Source organism: Onychomys torridus, chromosome 1 (assembly GCF_903995425.1).
Source record: "Onychomys torridus chromosome 1, mOncTor1.1, whole genome shotgun sequence".
Classification (NCBI taxonomy): Eukaryota; Metazoa; Chordata; class Mammalia; order Rodentia; family Cricetidae; genus Onychomys; species Onychomys torridus.
The window spans coordinates 75532909-75550829 of record NC_050443.1 but is presented as its reverse complement, the minus strand read 5'-3'; the positions used below and the strand labels follow the sequence as shown (position 1 = coordinate 75550829).

Below are 17921 nucleotides of genomic sequence, written 5' to 3'. Positions count from 1 at the left end.
GGAGTTTACTGAGATACACAGGGAGAAACAGCCCGTGGTGCTCCTGGTGTGAAATACTGAATGCCAATAGCTTAATGAATGAACAGTGGATCTGAAAAGGTCCTAAAAACGACCACCATTACTACTATCTGACTTGAGCTTTCCATTCCTGAAGCTCATTAGGTTCAAGGCCTTATTGACTTGTCACATTGCCATCCTCAAGACACCAGCCTGCAGTCCCTCCCTCCACATCCCTTTCTTGTCCCCTGCTTCCCTCCTTCTCTTCCTTCTTCCTAACTCTACCTTTATTTGAAGCAGGAAATGCTTTTGTCTTGCTTACTTGATTAATTAACTCTAAGCTGTGAACCTACTCAAATTCTTTTTTTGTCATTGGAGTGAAAAAGCTTGAATGAGTCAGCCCATCAATTAAAAGGTCTCTAATTTAAAGATTGCCAAGTGATACCCCTAGGGATAAAGGGGTTGATCTGGGTCACCCTTGCATGTGGTTGTCCAAGATGGGTCAGAGTGAAGCTGATCCTAGCTGTTTACATCCTTGGCTCCCCTTCCCTCACAGAGAGATCCTTTGAAGTCCTGTCTCCCTCCTCCATGCTGTTTGCAACACCTCCGGATTTAGCTTAGCTCTGAATTCATTAATGTTCATTCGCCTTCTCTTCCTGATCTCTGAGGCAGGTGGTAGGCAGGAGGGGGCCTGGCTGATAACCAGGGCTTCCCAGTGCCTGACTGCAGACAAAGAGGACCTGAAAAGGAGATGGAGCTGAGGGGCCCTGGGCTGATAAAGTTCTGTTCCATTTGTTGAGTCCAGTGAACAGTAACCAGATCCTTCTTGTGCAGTAGGCTCAAAGACCAGGATCTGATTTTGCCTTTGAAAGTCCTGGAGCTCTGGGTGCTAGATGGGACAATGTGACTTCTGTGATGTGCCCCAGGGACTTCAGTCTCTTAGGGGAGCAGAGATAATGGTGGAGGAGAGAAGAGTGGCATATCCAGGTTCGGGGGCTCAACATGGGTCAAATCCTGTTGGGACTGGCAGGGAAGTGAGCAACTGTGGAAACTTGATCAATGACTTCTCATTCATTCACTCAGTCTGTCTGTATTTACTGTCTACCGTATGAGAGGCACCATTCTAGGCATGAGGACATTGTAGGGACAAGAAGGAGATACTTGTTCTCCTGCAGATCAGATCCTAATGAGAGATGGCTGGAAATAAATAAACATATCTTGCAATAGATAACACATCAGGTGGACATAAATACTCCAATGGAAGAGGGTTCTAGAAAGACCTGGGCTGGGAGGAATGGTCTTTCCCACAGTGTGTGGTAGGATAAGGAAGGCTATGCCCCTCCCATATTCCTTGCCATTGGGGCCAGAGGACCCCCCTGGACCTCTGCAGCCATTGGGGCAGCTGACCTGCTTCCACTAAAGGCATCTGATCCAGCATGAGTCAGCTCATAAGGACAATGACTTTTACTTCTGTGTGCTCTGTTCCCTAGGCCAGAAGTGTTTTTCTCAAAGGAAAGCCCATGCTAAGTGCTCCAAAGCAGGGACATTTCTATGGTTCAGTGAACCTGGAAGAAGTAAGTGGTACGAGAGACTAGTGCTTAGAGTCCTGGGTGGAAAGGGGACCTAAGGACTAGATATCAAGGCTAGTGGGTGGTAGGAGGCGATCACAGGCAGGTTTGGCAGACACGTGATATGATCTGAGAGGTGCTGTGTCAGGTGCCTCTGTGCTAGACAGATAAAGGGACGAAGGCTACCAAGCCCAGTGAGTGGGTTACCATTAGAATACAGGATTGAGAGTGTCCGGGTCAATGTGCAGACAGAGGAGGTGGTCAGAGGGATGAGAAAAGCGCAGAAGAGATTTGTCAGTGTAAAGAGATGGGGTGACGGCGGATGGAGCTAGAGAGACAAGGACTTGCTGATGTGTGTGACCCCACCCTGCCAGATTCAGGTCTTTCAACCAAATATTTTTGCACAATGTCTTTCTTTCTTCCCTTTGTACAGATGAGCTCAACAAGCCTAGTGCCAGGCTCAGCTCTGTGGGTGGCACCATATTAGGGATGAGTAATTCAGTCTCCCTCTGTCAGGGGTGAAGCCAGTGTCTCCAAAGTGCAGCACTCCATATTGGGCATATTGAGGAAGCAGGGAAGGAAAGCTCTAGTTGGAGAAGATTTCTAGGAAGACCAGGGACCATATTTATAGGGTTTAGACAAAGTGGGGGAGATCCATTTACAGTTCTATTGGAACCGTTAGACATCATGGTCATTATTGTCACTATAATTGGCCAACCATGTCATTATTGCACAAGCCTTAGATGGGGTTGGGGAACACTATGCTCTTCTCTTACCAGGCTGAGCCATACTCAGTTTTCTTATCTTAAAAATGGGGCTATGAAAACTGGCTAATGATGTAATGTGAGCTAAGTGAGATGTGTTAAGTCAAGCCTCTATGCATGTGATCTCATTTTACCTGTCCCTACAGACAGAAGTTCAAACTTTCAGAGGCTCTTGGAGAGCCATCTGCCCAAGGCAGAGCATTTGCTGTCCTGGGCAGTTATATATGCTCCAGCCAACTCTGCTTTCATTATTTCCCAGACTATGGTAACAATTCCATATGTCTTTGTTGATTGGCAATATGAATGTTCCAAACAGAGATTATGCAACACCCAAACCACAGTATTTTGTATTTGGAACACCGTGGATAGTACAGTGAATGCCTCTGAGTCTCCTAATTATTGACCTGTGAGATGAAAATAATTGTCTAATCTAGTGAACGTGGTTAGGGCTTGTTCATTATCTCCTTCCCACAGACCCCAGGACCTTGAACGTCAAGCAGAGACTGAAATACCCAGTAGGCTGGACATGTCACTTCTGATCCAAAGTGCTTAACAGCCAATACCTTCCAGCTGTATGTACTGGAGCAGGGATCAAGGAGGCCATGTGTTCTAGGTAGTATGAGGGCTCTCTACCAGATGGCACTGGCCTTTATTGTGAGTAAGAACTCAGTCTGTTTATCCACTGAGATTCTCATTACTGCAGCAATGTGGAGTCCAATAGAGCCCATATGTCTCCTTATGGGACTTCTCAGAGGACAAGAATCTGAACTTGGTATAGGTGGATATGCAGTACATCTCCAGTGAAGAGCTTACTCCCCTCTCCTCATTTCCAGCTTCCTTCATTGGGCTCTCTTTCCATGAATGAAGCTGCCCTACTATGGGCCACACTCCTCCAGCTTGCCCCTCTCCCCATACAGCCCAGCTGTATCATCATTGTGCTGCATTTCCTACCCGTTATATATTGCCACACTGAATGGTAACATGAAGAAAGCCTTCCATAGAGCCTTCTTGGACCCCTTCTGACAGTCTCCCACTTACTGCTCTCTTCTCATACTCAGCCATGCCTCTGGCTTCACTTCGAGCTCCAGGACTTGCAACCTGGTCTCCTGGATAGGAGAACGAACTCCAATCCATCATAGCTTTTGTTGTCCTGAACAGACCTGACTAGTACCCATTTGCTGCTCACACCACCATCATATTCCTGTTGAATGCCCAAGCCCACTTATGCTGTGCTGCTTACAGTACGAAATATGAGGAGGATCCCAGGGACACCAGCCCAGCACTAGTTCCATCTCCTCACCAGACAAACACACCAGCCACTACAGCTCCCAGCAGCCTTTGCCTCCTGTCCTCTTATTAAGACAAGCACTACAGCTCCCAGCAGCCTTTGCCTCTTGTCTTCTTATTAAGACAGGCACTACAGCTCCCAGCAGCCTTTGCCTCTTGTCTTCTTATTAAGACAGGCACTACAGCTCCCAGCAGCCTTTGCCTCCTGTCCTCTTATTAAGACAGGCACTACAGCTCCCAGCAGCCTTTGCCTCTTGTCTTCTTATTAAGAAGTTAACTGCCACTGTTGTTTGATCTCCTAAATTTCCTATACAGTCTGAAAAGGATATGCATTTCCAGATTCTAAAATGCACTTCTGACTAAGCCTCAAGCATGCAGTTGATGACAGAAAATCAGAGATGACAGAGACTGACCTGGCTCCATGTCAGCACTTTGGGAAGAGCTGGTGTCCGAAGGCCCTGCAGCCCCCTCTCCAAGGCCATCGGATCCTGGAGGAAGAGAATGGATTAAGTGAGAGCATGATTGGTCCCTCGTGCTTCCTCACTGTCCTCTCCCCAGCATCCTTTGCAAATGTATGTCAGCTGAAAACAGAGTTTGTTCCTGGTCCCATGGCCATGAAGTAAAGCAAGTGGAGTTCTAAACCCTGAAGACCTTGGATAAAGAGGCCATCTCCACAGCCTTTCCATGGCACTCGGGAGAGCTGTTCCGCCATGCTGCATTTCTCTTGCTGTGAGCAGTAACACTGTCTTCCAGTCATTACCTGCCCATGTTTTCCTGTAGACCCAGCCTCTCCAGGGCAAGGGCTATATAGCTGGTCTGTGCATCCCAGGTGCCAGTATAGGGCTTGTGGCACAAAAGTGACTGTCCATTGGACAGAGAGGATCGATCCTGAGCTGTGATGGTGTGGAAGGCACACAGCATAGGGCTGAAGTCTTGTGGTGGTCCTGTCTGCAGCATGCCAGAAGAATAAGTGAAGCACCTTGGCAATCTGAGCCTCGGCATCTGGAGTAGAAAGTGGACCTGCAGCCAAGCAGTGATGGCACACGCCTTTAATCCCAGCACTCAGGAGGCAGAGGCAGGCGGATCTTTGTGAGTTTGAGGCCAGCCTGGTCTACAGAGTGAGTTCCAGGAAAGGTGCAAAGCTACACAGAGAAACCCTGTCTCAAACAAACAAACAAACAAACAAAACAAAACAAAACAAAACAAAACAAAGAAAGTGGACTTGCTTTGCTGGGATGTACCATGCAGGGTCTCAAAGTCACTTGGGCAGGGGTTCTCTCCCATTTCGATCCATTGAAAGAACTCTGATCTGGCCATCTTGCTATGGCAACCCCTGTCAAATCACTTGCCCTTTCTCAGCCTCAGTTTCTTCATTGGAAAGGAGAAAACTCTGAACTTGGTGACATGTGAAGTTCTTTTTTTGTCCTAGAATCAGCAACTACAAATTTGATTAATCAGTATCACCAGTATCCCTACACAGTAATTGTCAAACAAATGTAAGAAATTCTGTTCCATCTGAAAGAAAGGTAGGGAGGGGCTATAACGTTTTAAGTCATTTGCCTCTGGTGAGTGCAAAAAAAGGAACTGAAATTTGAACACAGATCTTCAAAAACTGCAGGTCCACGTGACATAACAGACGCTTCCAAACGCCTTCTGCATAAAGATCCTACAGGCAAAGACCTGAGTGTCAAGGCGTTTACTGTATCTGCGTTTTGCTCTCGAGCCATTACTTGAGAAGTCCCCTGAATACATATTTGCCAAATATACTTGGGAACCCTGCTATGAAGACATTATTGTCTCTTATAAGGTGAGGAATTACTGGTAATTCCCATTAAAAACAAAAATCTTGTAAGTGTGAAAATTTGCCAACTCTTTCTGTATCTCAGATGTTTCTTTGCTGTAAGTTCTAATTATTCTAAGCAGAAAGCAGTTAGCAGGCAGGAGCATTTCCAAGGCTCTGCCCAAATGCAGGGCCTCCCATGCCCTCCCCAGGGTCAAACTCTACCGACCTTGTGAGAGCCTGGGGAAAAACTAAAAAAAAGTTCTTGTCAATCAAAATAGAAGGCTGGGGAGATGGCTCAGTCCAAGACCACAGAATCTATGTACAAAACCAGCCCTGGAAGCAGGTATCTGTTATGCTACCGGTGGTGGGAAGGGAGGCAGAGTCAGGCAAATCCTGGAAGCTGGCCAGCTAACTCACCTAGCCAACTGGCTGAGAAGTTCCAGGTCAGTGAGAGAGACAGACCCTGACTCACACAGAGAAGTGGAAAGCAGTTGAGAAGCAACACTCAATGCTGACCTCTGACCTTCACTCACTTGTCCATGTGCGCGCGCGCACACACACACACACACACACACACACACACATACACACATGCTAGGTTTGGGTTTGACTCTCATTCTATGCCTCTCAAATGGCTCTGGGACTTTGACCTTGCTTTCTGTGACAACCACCGTGACTGAAAGCAGCTTGGGAAGGAAAAGATTTATTTCATCTTACAACTTACAGTCCAATACTGAGGGAAGCCAAGACATCAACTCAGGCCAGGAACCTGGAAGCAGGAACTAAAGCAGAAGCCACTGATGCTTGCTCAGCCTGCTTTCTGATCCAGCCCAGGGGCAGCACTTCTCATAGTGGGCCAGGCACCCCTACATCAATCACTCATCAAGAAATGGCCCCACAGGCATGCTTGTAAGCTAATCTGATGGTGGTAGTTCTCAATGGAGGTTCCATCTTCCTAGATGACTCCAACATGTTAAGTTGACAAAACCTAACCTGCCAAGACTTAATTCCCATTTACAAATCCCTTATTCATGAGAATATCATTCCCGGGGGCTTCAAAGAGAGTAGGAATCTGCCTTGTTCCACCCCACCCATGGGCGAGGTAAAGCACGCCCAAATGTCTGTGTCTGGACCTACCCCAAATGAACTGTGGCTTTTAGGATCTAGATCTGTTGGGTTTGTTCCCAATATCCTCTGGGGTCCTAGTCCCATCCACTGATCTGGGTGGATGATGTGTGACTGAACACTTGTCTGGGATTTAAGATTCTCCTTAGCCCACAAAGGCTGTAGGCCAAGGCTGTGCCCCTTGGCTCCCCACCTGGAGGAAGCTGCAAGGGCTGCCCTGCCTGTTCTCTTTCTGCCTTCATCTTGGCTGAGGCCTCAGGGAAAACCATCTCTTTAGTCATTTCCTGTTCAGTTTTCAGCCCAGCATTCCTTCCCTTTCACAAGCCTCCAGTTAAACATCACAATGACTGTTCATAAAACCAAAATATTCATGGTGCTCTAGTTTGCTTTCTATTACTGTGATAAACACCTTGACAAAAAGCAGCTTAGGGAGGAATGGGTTTGTTTCAGTTTATAATTGATTGCCTGTCATGAAGGAAGTCAGAGCAGGAAGCCAAGGCAGGAACCTAGAGGCAGGAACTGAGGCAGAGACTAAGGAGGAGTTCTACTTACCGGATTGCTCCTCACAGCCTGCTCATCTTGATCACCTTCCCAGTGGTGGAACTGCCCATGGTGATCTGTACCCTCCTACATCAATTAATAATTAGAACTGTACCCCACAGACTTGCCTCAAGGCCAATCTTAGGGAGGCATTTTCTCAATTAAGATCCTCTCTTCCCAGATATATTAAGTTTGTGTCAAGTTGACAAAAATCAGGTGGCACATACTGGTGTCTGAAAAAGTTTTAACACTCCATTTAAGGGAAGTCTAGTTAGGAAAGGATGACATTCATTCATTCATTCATTCATTTATTCTTCATTTATTCATATAATGAGTCTGATGCTGGGTGGATACACTGAGGACAAAATCCTGACTTCAGAAACTTTACAGGCAAGGAAAATAAGGTTTGGTCACAAAAACTGCTAAGCCTCAGCAGTTTTGTAAGAGATTGGGATAAACCATAGGCAAAGGGAGGATCTCCTTGGCTGACAAACCAGGAAGGACTTAATAGAGCATGTGCTAAGGAAGTTCAGACTTGCCCCAGGGATACAGGGGACGGGTGGTGGTGGGGGATTGGATAGGTTCTCCCAGTAATCAAGAAAAAATGCAGAAGGATCAAGAACACATGCACTTATCCCACAGTGTAGCTATGTACAGCATAGCAGATATGGACCTGAGAGGACACGAGAGCTTCAACGTGCAGGGTCCCGAAGGCCAAGTCAAGATCGCAAATGCTGCTTGGACAAAGGAAGGCAAGGAGGGCTTTTGAGAGGAGGTGTGATTTTACTGGAGATCTACTGTAGACAGGTGAAGAGTTTGAAGAGGAGGCAACTAGGCCAGGAAGCTCCTGGCTATAGGTTAGGTGTTTGATTTTGTTGAGCCTTCTAAATAACCACAGGAGGCAGGCATTATCCTTCCTGACTTGCTGATGAGGAAGGGAGGTTTTGGGGCTCTACACTGCTTGCCCCTAATCCTCAGGCAGGAAGCAGTGGAGACATGCTCTCAACCCTGTTTGTTCCTTTGCAAGTGTGCTTAGAGGCACGTTTGCACTCTGTATAGAACATGTCTACCTAACGCACTGGACTCTGCTTGTAAGTCACATCTTGTATGGCCCAGGATGCTTGTGGCTCCATCAGCTCCTGGGGCAAACTGACAGCGAGCACATGGCTGGCTTCTGTTAGTGTCTCCTCTAATGGAGCACAGGTCAAGGAGATAAAATGTTCCTTGGTTCCTTTGTACCATTCTTCACAAAGTGAGAGGGAAACCACCCTCCTCTCCATCCAGGAGTGTTCACTTTCATCTTTCATTTCTCACCTAAAGGTGAGATCACTCAAGCAGTGGGCTCAAAAACCCAAGTACTGTTCGTTGTGCGCACAGAGACCTAGGTGTGAGTCAGAAGATGTGAGGGCACCAGTATGTCTTTGCTTATGGAGGATCTCACTATTTTAACCCAGAGCAGTGGATCTACCTGTCACTGGTCTGAAACTTCTGAACTATGAGACAGAGTGAGTCTACTCTTCCTTAGGTGGCATTCAGGTATTTTATCAGGCCTCAGGTATTTTATCACAGTGACATTAAGTCCTCCATGAACAGTGAGCTCATCCCTAAGCCCCCCTGGAGCATCACCAGCTCTTTGGCTTGGGGCCAATTTCCTAGCTTCTTATCTTATGCATTCTCATTAAACAGAGATGGAAATAATGAATTGCATGAAGAACTACCTTAGTACGTCTATGTCAATGGACAGTGAAATAATTCCTTCTGTTTATTTGTTTACTTTGTTTTTAGAGAGAGTCTAGAGCTGCGATTGGCCTCAAGCTCATGACAATCCTCCTGCCTCAGGCACCAGGGTGCTCTTCTTGTCTTTTAATACACAATGTTCTAGGCATTGGTAACTCCTCATGAAGATGCTGTAATGGTGAATATTAATTTTCAGTCTGACAGGATCTAGAATGACCTGGGAGAAAATTCCTTAGGCATACCTGTAAGGGAGTTTCTATTCTGAATTAACTCATGTGGGAAAACCCACCTTAATTGTGGGCAGTGCTATTCCATGGGCTGGGGTCTCAGACTAAATACAAGGGAGAAAGCAAGCTGGACACCAGCCTGCACCTCTCTCTTCTTCCTCGCAGCAGATACAGTGTGACCAGCTGCCTCAAGCTCCCACCTCCATGAAGGACTGTACCCTCAAACTGTAAGCCAAAAACAAGCCCTTCCTTCCTCGAGTTGCTTTTTGTTGGGTGTTTAATCATCATGGCCCTGACCTCAGGTAGTTGAGCTTCTTCCCAGCTGAAGAAAGGACTATGGGGAGGAGAGAAGTCCCGAAACCCTATCTAGATGTTCATACTTTTGCTATCATCTTCCTGACCAGAGTCCTGCAGTTATTTGACGTTTTATCTTTCTATAGACTGGACTCTCCTTAGCAAAGGACAGCATTTCTGGATTCCTAGCCCACCAGGGCCTTCTGAGACCCAACCAAGTCCCAGAGTCTTCAGCTCTTGTGAGATTTCCTATCACTAGCTTGTTCTGAAGAGGACTATGTCTTCCAGAACACAAGCAATCCTCCAGAAAACCATCTAGTTATTGTATAAATCATTAGCTCAAAATATTTCACCTTGTTGCTTTGCTGAGAGCTTTGGCTTCTAATCCAAGCCAATTACGAGTGCCAACCTATTTGATAACATCTTAATATTGCCAATTTTCCCAGCTCTCTGCCTAGAATCAGACCAGATTGAGAGATAGGGGAGCCAACAAGGCCTAACAGGGGAAGCATGGCCATGGTGTATCTGAACTAGATCCAAACCCTCATCTGGTCATGTGGGTACAGCCCAGCCCAGTACAGCAGCAGGATGAATGCTCAGTAAAGGTTAATTCCCTTCTCTTCCTCTGTCTCTGGAGGCCAACAAAGGCATGACAATTGCAAGTCAACAGGAGAAGAGAAGACATACTGTGTGCCCAAGTTAACTTATAATACCAACCTTTGAAGCCTATCTCCCTAGACTAAGCAAAGCTGATTATATCATTTCTATTATGGCAGTTGCAGTTGCTGGTGGTTTACTGTTCAGACCAGAGAGTAAACACACACATAGTCATATACAAACTCACCAACAGAGACTGCCTCAAGCCCAGAATGGCACCTTTTCTAAAGAGCAAGGCAGTAGCCTGAGTCAATCTGGCTTGTCCTGCTTGGGACAGATCCAGGTGAGAGCCCAGTGCTCGCCTACCTGCCTTCTCTCCCACCTGACCTCCTCTCTGCAGTCGACCTTGAAGAGCAGCTCAGGAGCCCTTTGGTATGATGGAATGGTTTAGGGTGAATAGCTATACTTTTGAAAGGCATATGGGGGAAATAAAGGCAACAGATGGCTTTATGCAATCTCCCTATGAATTTATTTTATTATTTTATGGCTTTTTTCTTTAATTGTTGTCACACACACACACACACACACACACACACACACACACACACACACACAGTCATTTTCCTAAATGCATTTGTAGTTCTCAGCCCTATAAATTTTTAACTGGATGTCCTCATTTGCAATGGAGAAAAGGAAGCGTTTATGCAGGGCCTCTGTAGGCAAAACCAGCCACCTCTAGACATGTTGTAGAGAGGCTGTGTGCCCGCTCTGCTGATGTGGAAAGCAGGTTAGACCTAATCTACCATTTTCTTGTCTGGGGATAGTACTTAGGTTTTTCTATTTAGCATTCTCTCTGGTGATTCTGATGCTTACGCATGAGTGGCTCACAACGTCAGTCATGGCCTGCTATGAAGTGTGAGACTTCCATAGGTTTGCAGCTCAAATCTTATTCCTGTGTGTGTGTGTGTGTGTGTGTGTGTGTGTGTGTGTGTGTGTGTGTGTGTGATGACTGAGAAGAGGTTCTGTTGCAGGGACCCAGTAGAGAGAAGGTCAACTATGTGTCCTCCACAGCAGAATGGCTTGAATCCAAACCCTCAGGAGGTGATGGGCCCTTTTTTTTTTTTGCTCATCAAGATAAAACTACATCATCCAGGTAAACTGATGTCCTTAGAAAATGGGTAATGTTGGTACAGAGGCAGATGTGCACAAAGGATAATGGCATGTGACAATGGGACTTCGGCCATCACAGGTGAGAGATTTCCAGAAGTCAGGAGAGAAGCTTGGAGCAGGTCACTCTTTGTCCCAGCACCCTCAGGGAAGCCTAGCTCCACTGTCACTTTGATCTGGGACTTTTTGCCTCTAGAACTGTGGAAAAAAAATTTCTGTTCCTTTTCCCAGTCCTGTATATGGTTTCCACACAACAGCCTTTAGAAACTCATACCATGGGTGTGGTAGTTAATCTTGATGTCAGTTTGGCAGGATTTGGAATCACCATGGAGACCTCTGGGCGTGTCTGTGAGGGAGTTTTTGGATTGGGTTAACTGAGGAGAAAGACCCATGGGCAATGTGGGCAGCAGCATCCCATGGGCTTGAACCTCAGACTGCGTAAAAGAAGTGGACTGAGCACCAGCTCTCCTCTCTCTCAGGTCTGGACTGAAGACACAATGTAGCCCCATGTTTCTGCCACCCTGACATTTTTGCCATGATGGACTTCATCAGAAGTTCTCAACCTGTGGGTCTCTACCCTTTTGGGGGGGTCAAATGATTCTTTCACAAGTGTGGCATGCCAGATATTTACATTACAATTCATGACATTAGCCAAATTACGGTTATGAAGTACCAATGAAAAAATCTTATGGTTGGGGGGCCACCACTGCATAAGGAACTGTATTAAAGGGTCACAGCATTGGGAAGGCTGAGAACCACTGGACGGGATGCTCAAACTGTGAGCCAAAATGAACCCTTCTCTCTTCAATTGTTTTTATCGGGTATCTCATCATGGCAATGACGAAAGTCTGCAGGAGAGAAGGAAGCGTGCAGACCGAGAGAACCGGACCCGAGCCACCCACTGCACAGGACAAACTTCCCAGGGCAGAAACTCCATCCTAACTCCTCTGCACCTCTATCTGTTCTTCAGCTGGCTCAGCCACCTCTTTCTTGGGTTCTAGGAGACAGTAGGAAGTCACTTTGTTGTAAGCACAGTGGACCAGGCGTGGGGGGCAAATCCTAAATGAATAGCCGTCTTAGCTAATACTGCTATTAATATTTAATAATTACCATTGCCATTAGAGTTAAGTGACACAAATGATTCCACTCATGCCGAATCCATCAGGCTGGGGACAGGAGGCCGTGGGATCCCACTGCTGCAAATGCTGTCTTAAAACATCCCAGGCAGAGACAGACCAGTTGCTGCTACTGCCTTGCACAACCTAATCCTCTCCTTGCTTCCTTTAATCCAGATAACAGCCAGAATAAAATTGGAAAGGATTTTCTTCAGCAAAGTTATGCCTTTCTTCCTGATCCAAACACAATTGTATGCCTGGGTCCTTGCAATGCTCCAAAGCAAATCAAAAGAGTCACAAAGCTTTTCTCATGCTTCATGTTGTTTTCTTGGCTGCACCCACTGAAGGACCTTTGTTTCTTCTGTCTTTTTTTTTCCTTCCACATCTACCTCTGTCCAGAGCTCTTGTGCTAGCGGTAAGGGCTCTCAGCAAGCAGAGGAGGGAAATGTACTCACAAAGCTGAAAGGTTGGAACTGATTACCCTTCTTGGATAAGAACAGAAGACCCTGAGGCAGTTCACTAGCTTTCCTGATAGCTCCTGAACAGGGCCCTTACCAGCAGAGTGTGCCTGGCCTCTGAGTGATGGGCTTGATCATGTATATCAGAAGATAATTGTCCAAGGTCTAGCTTAACCTCGAAGGCTGCCATGGTGGTGAGGATGGACAGAACCACTCTACCTTGAAAATCCCATGAAAGAAAAGGGGCACGGTCATCTCCAAAGGAGTTGAGACAAGTAGTTATATACAAGAGCCATGACAGAGTGTGACATAGTTCTCTGCCCTCTTGCCAAGGTAAAGGAAAATCCTGATCTTCAGTCTTTCTATTCAGGAAATTGCATGGGAACAAGATGCCTTTACCAAGAAGTCAGTTGTTATGATCAAAGAAATGAGAGAAGATCAGGTTTCAGGAATGGAGGGACCCAGCTAAGAATTGGCTGAAGTCGATTGGTACAATCTGAGAAGACTGAATACCCACTGCTTGGCTACTGGCTGCTGATCCATCCCCCATACAGCCATTCTCTGCTCTGCTCTGTGGGGAACCAGTTTTCTCAGCATCCGTTGCTCACTGGATTTTGGACAGGTTTGGCTAATGAAAGACCCTGAGCAACCAGAGTCTCCATCTTGCTCTTGCTTTGTCTTAGACAATATGTTCAGCAGTGACCACATACTCTGTTGTTTCAGGTCCTGAGAGGTACTCTACAATGTGCTTCTGGCTCCTCCTGATTATTCCATCTTCTGGGATCTAGAAATGTCACCTCCTCATTGTCCTTCCAGCCTAGATGTGATAAGGATGGCAGCCCTTCTCTGGACAGCTTCTTAGCTGTTTCCTCAACCCCGGGATCAGTTTCCTATGTTAGATTACCTCTGCTGGAACACCTGGGATTTTTCTGTTTTCCTGCCTGGACTTGAGCTGATCAAGGTACCAAGAAAATCTGCAGGTGGAAGTGCTGTCTGGAAAGTCTCAGGGCGAGAATGCACCAAGGCACCAAGAAGGTCAGTGTGTATGCTAAGGTAGGGAGCTCATTATGGGACTGGCCAGAAGTCAAGCCCCGAGGAAATGAGCACTAGGGGTGGCACATCTGAGGATGAGAAGGAAGCTCTGCAGAAAGAAAAGTAATAACACACAGTCAAGTCTTTGCGTGTGTGTGAGGCATGAGTGAGTTGAATGTGACTCTCTTCCTGGTAGATGACCATAGGGGAAGGCCAACCGTCAATCAATTCACTGAATGCCAGTAAGTTCTACTGTGACACACAAATTCTTAGGGAGGTCAGGGTGTCCTGCTTCAGGTCAGGGAAGCCAGTTTAATGAAACCAAAGCTAGGCAAAAAGACAGCACTCAGTAGACATAGTGAGACATTTTTACTATGGGGATCTTGTCTGGGTGGATACTTAGTATTGTACAAGGTTAGCGTTGATCCTTCCAAACTCAGAAGGGTTGAGAACACCATTTCTTCTAGAGAGGGGATGGATGGGGAATATAATGGGAACTCTTTCCTCCCGCTGGGGCAGTCAACTCCTGGTATAATTCTATGAGAGGAAGTCTCTTGGTTCTAGTTATAGTAGACTGACCACTGAGAGCTAGTGTAGCCTGTGTTAGTAAAGAAGCATTTGAACATTTTTAAAGTGTGTATAAAGAGACAGACACCAGCCGGAACCAAAGAGACCAAACAACAACAACGAAAAGATCAGAAATGAAGGCACAAAGCCCAGCAGGCTCTCCATGTGAACTTGTCCCCTGGGTGGCAGGTTCACAACAGAGGTCAGCTTCTCACAGTGAGAGCAGGGATTCTGAGATCTCATGACATATTTGCTTTCTAGCTCAGCTCAAGCCTTTGTCACAGGTGGCCTTTTATTGACTGACCCAAGTGTCTGGGACCAATGTCCTCCAGAGGAAGTGCAAGGACCACCAGGTGTGGGACATCAGGGCTGTTAATGAGCTACTGCATATTTGCTTCCCTGGAAAATGGCCCCAGGGAGGAAACCAAGGCTGAGACTTCCATGCAGACTTCCTCTCATGCTCAGCATCCTTACCCACCTGCTCAGCCCTCCGAGGCCCAACCAGGTGGACACATGCCAGTTCTATCCTAGTAAAGCTGAAAACATCGCCAGAGAGGAAACCACTGCAGGAGAGAAAGAGTGCTACCCTAAGAGGAAAAACCAGGAGATCCAGGTGGGAGGGTGTGTTTTATAAATATCTCCCTCTTTACTTTTCTACTTTTTATCACACACATCTTCCATGCTTACAGTGAGGATTTCTTAAGTTACAGATTTCAAAAATACTACAAAGACAGTGCCAAGAATCCCTCGATATCCTGCAGTGAGTTTTCCTCACATTAACCTTTCAATTCCTATTACTTCCATAATGCTTCTTTTGTTACAGATGATAAACCAATACTGAAAAATTATTTTAACTAATTTATTCAAGCTTTCCCAGCTTTATATCTAATGCCTCCTTCTCTTCCAGGGTTCCTAGCAGTGATACCTAATTGAATTTAGTTGTCAATGTCCTTCCAAGTTCCTCTTGGTTGGACCACTTCTTCAGACAGTCCTTGACAGTTTGTGGAAAGCAATGAGAAGCAGGGTCTCAGCAGGACGCTTCCACTCCAATGCTTAATGTTGATTAGCAACTCGGCAGAGTCTACAGTCACTTAAGAAGCAAATCTCTGGGCATGTCTTTGAGGAAGATTCGTGATAGAATTGCTGAACTGGAAAAGCTCACACTAAATGAAAGAAACTCCATTCCATTGGCTGGGCTCCTGAATAAAAAAGCAGAAAATGGACTGAGCACTAGGCCACATTTCATCATATTCTGCTTCCCAACTGTGTAGTGAATGTATTCCCATCAGCAGACCTTCTTCACCATGGTAGACTGAATCCTCTCAAGCCAATAGAAACCCTTCTTCCCTTAAGTTGCTTCTTCCTATGCAGTCTGTCTGTCCTGATTAGCTTTATTCAGCTCAACCCAAGCTAAAGTCATCTGAGAGGAGGGAACCTCAACTGAGGAAAAAAAAAGCCTCTATAAGATCTGGCTGTAAGGCATTTTCTTAATTAGTGATTGATGGGGGAGGCCCCAACCCATTGTGGGTGGTGCCATCCCTGGGCTTTAGTCCTGGGTTCTATAAGAAAGCAGGCCAAGGGAGCCATGGTAAGCAAGCCAGTAAGCAGCACTCCTCCATGAACTCTGCATCAGCTCCTGCCTCCAGGTTCCTGTTTGTGTTCCTGCCCTTGCAGCTTTTGATGATGAACTGTTATTTGGAACTGTGAGTGAACTAAAACTCTTTCTGGTCATGGTGTTTTATCACAGCAATACCAACCCTGACTAAGACACTGACAAAGCAGGTAGGAAAGCATCCAATGCACATACTGTTGAACTCAGTTTGGATTGTTCTTTGAGGCTACAAAATCAGGAAGGGTGGCTCATTCTTCAATAAGCCCTTATGTGCCCCATTGTTCCTTGTTATTGAAGTGGTGCCTGAACCCTTGCTGGGACCACTAGCTGATATTCCAGACACACAGCAATGGTATGTATGTGGTCACCACAGCATTTATACAGTCCTGGTGTCCTTGTCCCTGGAGATACCCAACCCTCATAGTCTGACTACATCTCACTTCTCCAGAACTGAGCCTTGAATTTCCCTCCACCTTGCTAAAAAGCTCCTACATCCCTCAGATTTATGTATGCTCTTGCCCTTTCCTTCACCAGACATGTTCTCCTGCTGGCTGCCTGGAGACCCCATTGAAAGTCACAGAAGAGCACACAAACCCTCATCATAAGAGTGGAACTTACCCTAGTTTCTCTGTGCTGCATGGACAGTTCTGGTCTGGCCCGACCCTCTGACTCCACCCTAAGGATCCAATGCCTGGCCCCCATGGTCATTAACTTGCTTTTTGTTTGTCTGTTTGTCTTCGCTGCTGCAATTACTGGGACATTAGATGGCAAATTATGTCTGCCAAATGAATGCAGAAGCTCCTGGTGCATTTCCCGTACTTTTTTAAAGAGTTGCCCAGGCTTTCCTGTTTCCTGAGGTGGATGACTAAGTTCTGGAAAGGGCAGACCCTGCTTAGCAAAAGAAGCCTGATTGCATTTCTGGCAATCAAGTCACTTCTTACAGATTTTTCAGAACATGCTGGATGTGTACCAGCTATGGTTCTTTTGTTGGGATGTCATCTTGCCCTTTCTGCAGGAGCATCCATGCAAGACCATCTCCAGACATTGAAAATCTAGCAACTTCTCAATAGTGGAGAGATCCTTTTTCTATCTAGAGCTGGGTTTAGGACTCAAACACTGCTCACTTCCATGACTAGATGGGAAGACTTGGTTAAGGCTAAAACAGTAGCATCTCTGACACCAGAGGGCAGGGGCTGGCTTTCCCCTGACTGGTAGAGACCTGAGCTCTTAAGCCTCATCTTCCACATCAGTCACTGATGTAAGATAATCCTCCACTACCATGCAGGGGGTCTGCTGAGAGGACCCAGGGATCCAAGCACAGCAGCACAGTTTGTCAAAGAGAAGCCCAACCATAGAGGAAAGGACTCTTGGCTCCTCATCAGCAGTACACCCTCATTTCCTGTTTTCTGACCCTGTGACATTCCACTGAGGAAAACCTTGCTTAGCCAGTGAAGAGAGGAGTTCCATCACTTCAACTAGAACTTTAGACACAAGTGGCCAGGCCTTTAAAACTAAGAGCAAAATTGAGGGTGGACCCCAAAACTCATAAACATAAGACTGTAGTGGGTAGCCATCCCAGCCTTGGCCTGGAAGGTTCAACCCCCATTGAGGCTTCGGTAATGATCACACCCACAAGGCAGGGCTGAGAGAGGAAGCTAAAGACCCAGAATCGAGAGGAGAGGTCTCTCTTGGTTCCGGGACCCTGGATGCTGGAGGTAGACCAAGCAGAGTTCTCCAGACAACACCACCGGACTGCACCATACCTTTCCCAGACCCTGCAACCTATCCCTTCATTTGTAAGTTACCCCACAAAATAAGCTTCCCTTTTAACTACATGGAGTGGCCTTAATAATTTCACCAATATAAGCCAGTGGCCTGATGGCATAAAGAACCAATGGTTTGCCTTTGAATGCATTTCTGGGGCCTTTACCTGTCTGTTCAACTCACCCATCTAGCTGGGACAGGAAGAGTGTGTGTGTCCTTGTGGAGACTCACTCCAACACTCAGTGTAGGTTTTAGGGCACTGATGATACAACTTAACATGAATGGAA

General features: G+C 46.4%; 1 protein-coding gene across 5 annotated transcripts in view; it reads right to left on the bottom strand.

The window, feature by feature from the left end:
• Window positions 1–17921, bottom strand: part of Tenm4 (teneurin transmembrane protein 4) — a 761032-nt gene that overhangs the window by 494034 nt on the left and 249077 nt on the right. For all 5 annotated transcript variants that reach the window (XM_036186680.1, XM_036186679.1, XM_036186681.1 and 2 more), the window contains exon 2: window positions 4030–4104. In XM_036186680.1, coding sequence (XP_036042573.1) covers window positions 4030–4039 — 10 coding nt within the window. In that variant the 5' untranslated portion in view covers window positions 4040–4104. The remainder of the gene's footprint in view (window positions 1–4029; window positions 4105–17921) is intronic.